Source organism: Tursiops truncatus, chromosome 19 (genome assembly GCF_011762595.2).
Source record: "Tursiops truncatus isolate mTurTru1 chromosome 19, mTurTru1.mat.Y, whole genome shotgun sequence".
In the NCBI taxonomy this organism is placed as follows: Eukaryota; Metazoa; Chordata; class Mammalia; order Artiodactyla; family Delphinidae; genus Tursiops; species Tursiops truncatus.
In genome coordinates, this window is record NC_047052.1 from 47446930 (window position 1) to 47457089 (window position 10160).

The following is a 10160-nucleotide window of genomic DNA, read 5'->3' on the forward strand; positions in this document are numbered from 1 at the left end:
GCCTGTGTTGTGCTGGGAGGGGAGAGAACAGTAGAAGAAGAGAAAGCATGAGGGAAGTAAGTGAAAAAGAGAACAAAAAGGACAGCAGTATAGAAAGGAAAGAGAAAGAAAAGGGAAGTAGCAGGAGGGCAGAGGTTAGGATAGGGAGAGCATAACGACCAGCCAAGACTCACCTCACAGTGTCTTCACGGGCACTTGGGCCATTTCCTCACTTGGGGCCAGAAGGTGGCCAAGGTGCTATGAGATGAGGAAACCGCCTTCACAAACTGTCCTGAAACAGGATGTGGGTGGGGACCCCCACAGCTGGGCTCTGGAGGAAAGAGGGCTGGGGACCTGGACTGGTGAGGTCTAGGAGCCAGGATGCCTCCATCTCTAACTGTGGAGGGACTGGGGGCCCAGACTCCTGGATCTGGGGAAGGAGGGAGGATCCAGACTCCCCCTCGACCTCACTCGCCAACCCTCCAGCCCCCACCCTTCCCCACCCCTGCTGCCTTTAAGGTGTTGAGACTCAGACGGAGGCCCAGGCCCCATTTAGCAAGTCCCTCCCCTCCCCACCCCTTTCCTGGACTGCCTTGAGTGAGGCGAGATATAAAAAGGAGGAGAGAGCAGGAGTGCGGGTTCCAGCTGCCCTGATCATGAGCCCTTTCCTGCTGCTGGCCCTCCTGGGCATCACCGTGCCCGGTGAGTGAGGACCTCAGACGGGAGGGGACTCTGGAGGATAAGCTAAGACTGATTGGCTCTTCCCATCTCAGGAGTGCAGGCCCTGATCTGCTACTGGGCGACACTGATGTCTGTGAAGAATGCATCGGAACTGCCCCTCCAGTGGACGGCTGGCCAGAAGCACTGTGAGGAAGGCTGGAGCTGCCAGGAGGTTCTGATGCTGATGGAGAACGGTAAGGAGGGCCCGTGGGCCCCCGCCCGACTCCCACCCTCTTCTGTGCAGAGACGCTCCTATCGCCCCCGCTCCTAGGGCATATTCTGTGTACAAACTCGAAAGCCTGCTCCCCCCAGTACCAGGAGCTGTTCCCTCCTCGGCTGCCCAGTGGCCTGCTCTGCAGCCTCTCACCCCAGAGCACGAGGCACATCCGCCCTCTAGTCATGACCTCACCCTGGCCCGTCTCTCTCTCTTGGTCCAGGACCCTACGTGTACATGGTGCTCATCAAGGGCTGCACCCAGGCAGCCGATCACGAGGACCTCATCACCCAGCACAGGGCAGGCCCCGGCCTGTCCATCGCCTCCTACACCCGGGTGTGCCGGGAGGACTTGTGCAACCACCTGTTCACCAGCCTCCCTCTCTGGGCCCCGCACCCACCCACAGGTGCCGGAGGGAGAGGAGGAGGGTGTTTGGGAGGAGGGAAGCCACGGGGCTGAGGCGCTGGGGTGAGCACGCTGGGGATGCTCCTTTAGAATCCCTCCCTGCCCACCTTCCCCAGCACAGCTCCTTCTAACAGTCCCGGAGCAGAAAACTGGACCGCTCTTCCCATGTTCAACCACCCACCTCCGACTCTGGCTCCGGCCCTGACCTGGTACCAGCTCCTTCTTTCCATCCCGCTGGATTTGGTCCACGCGTGTTCTAGTCAGGATTCTGGCATTTCCTCCTCCTGAGTGAAACGGGCCTGTGACTTCCCACTGTCTTTTTCTGTCTGAGACCGTAAATCGGGTTTGGGGCTGTGTTCTGCGTTTCTCTACTCTTTGGCATCTTTTGTGGACACGGGCGTCTTGTCTTCTTGGACTGTTTAGTGGAACTTGTGGGTGAAGCCACTGGGTCCTCCCCGGGCACCGCTCCCCGACTCGTACCACCTCCTGCGCTCAGTCCCGGACGCCCCTTCCCAGATCTCACGTCCCCTCCTCAACCTTGCTGTCTCTCTAGCTCATGTTCCAAATGCCCCGCACCCCAGGCCTTCATGAGAAGAGCTCGAGGAGGGCACATTTGGGGGACACTAGGGAATTGATTCTTGGGGACCAGCAAAATGGGGGAGGGGTGGAGGGAAGGCACACGGTCTGAATTCAGAGCCTTCTCAGTCCTGCCTCCCTTTCTCTGTCACCTCCCCAGCCCTGGGGTCTGTGCGGTGTCCAGTCTGCTTGTCTGCCCAAAGCTGCCGGTCTGCAGCAGAGCTGACCTGCCCCGCCGAGAGCACGCACTGCTACAGTGGGCACCTTCTGCTCCGTGCTGGTGAGCCGGACCGAGATCTGAGTCTCTGGGGAGGAAAGGGAGCTGAGGTCTGGGACCCGGAGGAGGTCTGGGACCCGGAGGGTGGGCCTGGCTTCCCAGAGCTGCGCCTCCCGCATGAGGGATGGATGGTCCCAGCAGCAGTGTCTCCCTCTCTCCCCTCCTCTCACTTTCCACAGGGAACCGCTCCACCCATCTGAGAGTCCAGGGGTGCATGTCCCAAGCAGGCTGCAACCTGCTTAATGGGACTCAGGAAATCGGGCCCATCAGTCTGCAGGAGACCTGTGATTCTGAAGGTGAGTGTCATACCCACAAGACCAAATGCCCTGCGCCGCGGCCTCGGGCCACGATGACCCTGTGAAAGGCGGACATCCAAACACATCCCACCAAAGCCAGCATCACGTCATTCAGATATTTATTACTCACTCAGGCGGATGTGATGTAAGGGATTCTCCCAGTAGGCGCTTCAGGTGAGGATGCCAGTAAGAGGTGTCCAGCTTAAGGGGAGACAGAGGGTGCGTGGTCCAGGGGACATATCTATAGGACAGGAGTCCACTGGTGGGTGTTTTATTTGTTTTTGTTTTTGTTTTTTTGCGGTATGCGGGCCTCTCACTGTTGTGGCCTCTCCCGTTGCGGAGCACAGGCTCCGGACGCGCAGGCTCAGCGGCCATGGCTCACGGGCCCAGCCGCTCCACGGCATGTGGGATCTTCCCGGACCGGGGCACGAACCCGTGTCCCCTGCATTGGCAGGCGGACTCTCAACCACTGTGCCACCAGGGAAGCCCCTGGTGGGTGTTTTAAATGATGCTGGGCCTGTCCAGGTGGGAGAGGGGCAGGGGAGCAGGGAGGAAGGCCAGAGGGGCAGAGAGGGTGGGCTGCCTCGCGTGCCACTCTGTCCATTGGCTGCAGAAGTGAGTGCAGGTGTGCCGGCTGGTTTCCTTGCTGGGAGTGACTTGCTGCTTCCAATTCTACTTCTCCACACCCCCGACCTTGGGTAACCCTGGGTCTTCCACTTCCCCTTGACCACCGTCACCCATCCCCCACCCATGGTACTGGAGCACCCCAGCAGCCATGCTGCAGAGATAAAAGATCAGCGAGGATATCAAGGGTGCTTCAGGTGTGACAGGAAAAGTAAAAGCCAGACGGGGACACAGGGAGGGTCCCCACTTCCCCGTGGAAACCCAGCCAAACCGTACACCGGTGGATGAGAGTGGCCTAGAGCGTCTTGCTGTGAAGCACCTGCCGTGGCAAGGTGGGGCGTGGGGTCTTAGGAAAGTGGGAGAAGGGTCTTCCCTGTCCGAGCTTCAGGGAGAGAGTTGAGTGAGTTCAGCAAACGTTCCTCTTGTTTGGATCTCTCTGGCTGGACTGGGAGCCTTGAGGACAGAGCCTAGATGTCACTGACACCAGGCTTCCAGCCTCGGGCAGCACAAGGGCTGGCTGAGGATGGGCACCCAGGATGCGTTTGCTGACGTGAGTTTGTACAGGATTCCAAGGTCTGTGGAGACCCCAGAGGACTCAGACCCTGGCCCTGCCCTAAAGGGCTTCCAGGACCAAGAAGGGAGACATCGCAGACACAGATGGTCACAGGGCTGTCATGGAAGTGGGTCTGGGGGGGCCTCAGAGAAGGATGATACTGATGTCCTGGGAGGGGCGAATCAGGGAGGGCGTCACAGAGGAAGTGACCTATGAGCCGTGTCTTAAAGGTGAGCTGCAGTTTATTCACAGAAGAGGAAAAGGACACGAACAGGCAGAGGAAACAGCATGGACAAAGGCTTGGAGGTGGGGGCAGCCCGCTGGTTTGAAGAGGGGTCCCTTGGCTCTGCCTGAGGAGGGGCTCATCGAGAGGATGGGGTGCAGCTGGGGGTGGTGGGTGATCACAAGTTTTCCAGGAGGAAGGAACAGCGGGTGCCAGGCCAAGGAGGCAGGAAACGCCCTGCTGTGTCTTGGGAATGGATATTGTTGGGGGAGCCGAGAGGTAGGCGGGGGGTCCTGGTGGTGGGTCAGGTGTCTGCCCAGCCAGACTGAGGGGCTGGCCTTTCTGCTGAGGGCAGTGGAGCTGTGGAAGGGTGTTGAGCAGAGGAGAACAGAGTCTGAATCTTTCCTTCTCATTAATGCTGGTTTACTTATCTGGCCTTCGTCTCTGGGACTAGGTAACATTCATAATTCAGAAGGCGTTTCCGAAACAGATCAGATGTGCGCCACGCACACCACACACCATAACGCACACAATACACTCAGGAGACACAAACACACACTGTGCCAAGTACACACCACACCTCACATACTGCACACGGCCCTCCTTAAACCTCACACATCCCGCACACACCACAGACTTCACACACTACATATAGCACATGCCACACCCAGCACACAGACCACACTTCACATGCCGCAGACAGCAGACACAAACAAAACACAGGTACACGGGACACACAGCACGCCACACCCATGCAACAAACATATACCACATACCTCACCAACACACTGTATCACTGTACACACACACCACACATCACATACCATACACACACCATATACATTTCACACATTCCCATACTACCCCACACACCCCACATACCCACTGCACATCTACACACATCCCATATATGTACGCTCTCAAACCACACACGTCACATAAAACACAGCCATCAGGCCACAAATGGATATCCCTAATTTATGTCCATATTCTGTTGGCTTTCAGCATCAGAGCCGGATCTTGGACGGTGCATTTGTCTTCCCTGGTTAAGTTCAGTTCGGTAGTTTAGCAAATATCTATTGAGCATCGGCAAGGCCAGGCATGAGAAGATGGGGTACAGCAAGATGTCAGGGAGTAAGTGGAGGACAGAAGGGCATCTCAGGGAGATAGAACAGCTCCTGGAAGGCGTGGGGTTAGGAGAGGACGGGGTGCCAGGACTGGGTGCAAAATGGACCACCGCAGGAGCCCATACTAAAGAAGAACCAAAGGGCTGGGATTGTAACAGCCTTGACTCTCCCGCTAAGGAATAGGATGGTGGTCCCAGTGAGAGCAGTGGGCCGCACAGTCAGGGAGAGCACAGCCTTTAAGAGCTGAGCGTGTGAGTCAGAAAGACGTGGGTTTCTGTCTGGGCTCTGCCGCTGAACCAGCGTTTGAGGATTACCACCTCTTTGAGCCTCTTTCGCCAAGTTCAGGGAGGAGGAGATAACCCCAGACAGTCAGGGGTCGCAGAGTATACAAAGGCCCTGGGGTGGTATGTGCCCGCCATGTGTTCAAGGAAGAATCCAGAGGCCAGTGTGGCTCCAGCAGAGTGATCAAGAGGAATAAAGATATTTAAAAAAAGAAAAGAAAAGGAAATGGGGGTGACGAGGATAACACCACCTGCTTGGTGCGGGGCAGGGGCCAGGGGGCCAGGAGGAAATGAGCCAATCCAGGCGAGGCAACTCCTTGGGAGGCTTAAACGGGTTAATCCCTGGAAAGTAGTCATGGCAGCCGGGCACCTCAGTTAAGTGTTCAGGGCGCGCGAAGCGTCTGAGTATTTTTGTTTGGAACATAGGGTTTCTCAGTTAAAAGAAATCTGCGGTGTCAGGCTGCCCTCCTTATTTTCCAATAAGGACCCTGAGGCCCAGAGAGGGAAGTAGAGATTGGCTCATGCTAACGAAGAGCCATCCATCTCTCTCACACCCAAAGGGAGGAGCAGCCGTCCCCAAGGGGGGTTGGGAAAAGCCCCCGCGATATTCCAGCAAGAACAGGGGAAAAACTGGGGGTGGGGCTCGGACTTCCTGTGTCCCTGCTAATCTGAGGCGGAGGCACCCAGCGGCTAGAAGGCTTGGAGGGCGAGTCAAGAACGTGATCATCTTCCCAAGCGCAGGACAAGGCAGGCCCCTGAATCACCCAGACCCTGGCCATTCTTTCTCCGCAGCTATGCTGACCTGTCATCGGGGGATCATGCTTCAGACTTCTCAAGACCTGGCTCAGAAACCTGTCACGTGGTCCATGAATACGGAGCAGCTGTGTAATCGTGGGGAGGTGTGTCAGGAGACGCTTCTGCTCATAGATGTAGGTGTGTGGGCTGCCCAAGAGGGCAAGACCCCCGCACGGGGTCCTGCGTCTCGCTGCCCTGGATTCTGTGCCCTGAATCTCCTGCCAGGTTCCCCTCATGCTTGCAGTTCCAAACCCAATTCTCCCTCTTTCTGCGCCTTGGTTTCCCCTTCTGAAACCTGGGGCCGAGGTGATGGCAATCGTAGTACCTACCCTGCTGCGTGGTCGCTAGGCTGTATCCGGTAGTCCAGGCAAAGGGCTGAGAGAGCTGGCACAGAGTAACCTCAGTGACTGCATTCAAGGTCTAATGAGCTGCCCGTTGTGTGCCAGGCACTGTTTTAGGTGCTGTAGATCCCATCGCATCTGCCTTCTTGCCACTTTACGTGCCAGTGGGGAAGCAAAAAAAAAAAAAAAAAAAAAGAGTAAGATACGCCTATGGAGGTAAGAGCTATGGAAAGAAATCCAGCAGGGAAAGGAGATCAGGAGAGTGAGGTAAAGGTGGTAATTTGCTCTCTGAGGATGCTCTAGTGAGAAGGTGACATTTGAGCGAGAACTGAGAGGTGGCAGAGCTGGGGGAGGACCCAGGCTCTGGCCCCGGTCTTCCCCGTGCACTCACCGGGACCTGTGCTCCCGTCCTCAGAGGACCCGCATCCCACCTCTGCCTGCTGTGCGAGGAACCCCTGGCTCTGCCGCCTTCCGAGTCTCCCCTCCCCCCACCCAGCTTTCACTCTGTCACCCCTCAGGACCCAGATCGCTCCTGGTGGGGAGCAAAGGCTGCAGCAAGGCCAGGACACCGGATTCCCAGGCTATCTCCATACACTCGGGGCCGCCCGGAGTGCTCGTCGCCTCCTTTGCCCGGTTCTGCACTTCCGACAGGTGCAACTCGGCTGCCAGCAGCAGTGTCCTGTTGAACTCCCTCCCTCGTCCAGGTGTGGGACCCCAGCGGGCTGGGTGGGACCAGGGGTGGGGAGAGATGGGGCCCCAGAGATACACTCTGGGGCTCAAGGAGGGTGGCTAAGAGCTAAGAGCAGAGCTGTGCGCCCCCAACTTTCTCTCTGCTCCCCAGCTGCCCCTGCCCCAGGAGACCTGCAATGTCCCACCTGTCTGTCCTTTGGATCCTGCACACAAAACTCTGATACTGTGACGTGTCCTAAGGGCACCAGTCATTGTTACCAGGGTCACATCTTTCTCAGGGGAGGTGAGTGCTGAAGGTCAGGTCCCAGGGATGAAGGGGCTGGGGGCCTCAATTCACTGGTCCTGAGGCGGGAGGGTGCTTGAGACCCTGGCTTATGCGTTTGAGGGTGGAGGGGGCTGGGGACCCATATTTTCTAGGTCGGAGGGAGGAGGGGCCTAAGAGCCTGGTCTCTTGGTCTGAGCGGGGGAGGGTCTAGGACTCCTAGGGTTTAGGAATTTAAGCTGAGGAAACCTGAGCCCTCTCTGACTCATATTCACTCTCCAGGTGGGCTGAGCTCCCCAGTGGGCATCCAGGGCTGCATGGCCCAACCTTCCAGCTCCTTATTGAACGGTACCCAGAATATTGGGGTCTTTTCTGTGATTGAGGACCGTGATGAGGCTATAGTGCCAGATGGAGCTGCCCCTACCCTAGTGCCAGATGGAGCTGCCCCTACCCCAGTGCCAGATGGAGCTGCCCCTGCCCCCTACCTGGCTTGGGTGGCAGGGCTGGGACTATCCCTAGCCCTTTGGTGTGGGGCGCCCTCCCTGCTGACCCCATTTCCCCATGATTCTTAGCCCTTGCTGACCCCCTAGCCCAAACCCCCCCTCTGACCTCATAACTAAACAGCCTTGGACACTGAATTATTTCCCAGTCCTCTACACGAGTTAGCACCCACACCCACCCCACGTACTGTATGACCTGATGACAGGGCCTCGGAGCAGCTGAACTTGCCCTGCGGGAGGGTGGACATTCAAGCAGTGGCCCCGTGTGTGTGAAAATAAAGACACTGTCCTTTCCCCCAAATGCTGCGGTTTCCCTACGTGAGGGGAGGGGAGGGCTCCCAGAGATCTGGCATGAGGGAGGAGAGGAATCCGGTGACAGATTCACCATCTCAGGCTGTCCTTTACTGATCTGGTCCACATCCCCATTGGACCCCACTGGGTGGCGGCAGAGTCTTCAGGTTGCTGCAAGTAAAAGTATTTGGGCATCGCCATGACTTGGGAGGCGAAGGTGCACCAATGAGGCTTCTATCCCAGTAGCCAGGGCCTCAGCACCAACAGCGGCTCACCCCACTTGAATAACTTAAGAGTGTGTGTGAAGCAGGGAAACAAGAGGCTTTGCACAGTTTCCTGAGGCTGATATCATTGGGGCTGTTATCATCCTAGGCCTGAAACACTGAGGAGAAGTCATGACCATTACTAAAATCTGGAGGGGGTGGTGTTTAGAGAACGCTGCCTGACAGGATCCCTGACCCCAGGCTGAAAACCCATCCAGCCCACAGCGACACTATGGGGAGGGAGCTGGGGAATTAATACCCCAACCTCACTCAGTGTCCGCCCTCTGGTCTCCTGTTGGGTCTCCCCATTGACTGAACCCAGCTGGAAGGCAGGAGATCCCATTGACAGTCCCCACAGCACAGGGCAGGGGAAGAAGCTGAGAGAGTGAATTTGAAAAAGGGAACAGAAAGTGTCCAGCACAGTCACCCCTCTCCTTTGTCCACATGAAAATCAGAGTCCTCAATACAGAAGACACAACTCCCATCCGTTACCATATTGTGCTAACGATAATGGGTCACACACCCACAGCGTTAGACAACCAGTTCTTCATGTACCACAGTGAGAGGAAGATGGGGAAAAACAGCATATAACGAAGATGAAAAGGTCCTGACTGTGTAGCTGGTGGTGATCAGAGCTGCCCTCTCCTACCACCCATTCTACGTTCTCTTACCACCTGCCAACACCTCCTCGGGACAATTGGTGTGACACAAATCTTCATTCTTAAGGGAAGTAAGTTCAATGGTCTTGTCCTTATTGGCTCTTGGCCACTTTCTGCTGAACAGGGCCACCGGCCAAGGAGATATTACCGCCAACGCGTCCCTTGGCTTCCAAACATAGTCTTCCTTGATCCAGCAACCCAGCCTCCCTCTGGTGGTGAGGTTCCCTCTGGCCATCAGCAGAGTGGCCCTCGTCTCTGCCTGTTGTTTCAGCAGCGCAAGGAGCACAAAATGGGGGCAGTCCTGGCTTCCGACTGATTAGAGCTCTGATGGGGTTCCTCACCCACACCAAGCCCAAGGTCACAGAGACCAGGAGCAAAACTTCTTTAAGCGGGTTGTCAGGTGTACTAGTGGGAGGGGACACTCCCTTCTCCTCCCCTGATTCATGGACCCCTGCATTCTGGCTCTGGGAGAGGTGACACGATAGACTGGCCACTGGTTCAAGACATACAGCATCTCCTGTTGGGTGGCAGGGTGCCTTCTCTCACCCAGTGCCCTCATCAACCATCACGGCCATTCCACCCTTCCGCTAAGTCAACTGTCTCTGTGTAGTGGGGCACCTGGAAGATCAGTGAGCTCCGTGGATGGGAGTTAATTGCCTCACTTCCTTTGCCTTAAAATAATGTCCTCTAGCTGGAAGCAATACTTCATGGGATACTGTAGCAATAGAACAGACATCTTCTAAGTTCCCAAATGGCAGGGTTGACAGAAGCACTGAGTACGAGGAAGGCAAATCAGAACCCACAGTGTGGGGAGAGAGCTCAGTCCGCTCGAGGGTGGGGTGTGTCCTGGGTAGTCCTGCTGTAGAAAGACGCCGTAACAGGCTTAGAGTTGGCCTCTGCCTCTGTTGGTTTGGGCACTGAGTACGGTCAACAGCCAGGTCACCCTGGGGAGAATTAGCCCATCTGTCGTCACTATGGGGAGCCTCCACCGCCCACATGGCCACTTTGCACATGGGCCCAGTGTGCGAGCACTGATGGGAGAGAAGCCGCCTGACACTGTCCACAGGATACCAAGGGTACCCAT

The 10160-nt window shown here is 56.7% G+C and overlaps 1 protein-coding gene across 1 annotated transcript; it reads left to right on the plus strand.

Moving 5' to 3' along the window:
• Positions 1-774: 774 nt before the first annotated feature.
• CD177 (CD177 molecule) lies at positions 775-8250 on the plus strand. Its single transcript, XM_073795917.1, has 8 exons — positions 775-893; positions 1137-1319; positions 2055-2174; positions 2351-2467; positions 6068-6208; positions 6930-7115; positions 7253-7384; positions 7646-8250. Exons 1-8 carry the CDS (start codon positions 788-790, stop codon positions 7933-7935), a joined length of 1275 nt encoding a protein of 424 aa, XP_073652018.1. The 5' UTR covers positions 775-787; the 3' UTR covers positions 7936-8250.
• Positions 8251-10160: the final 1910 nt, after the last annotated feature.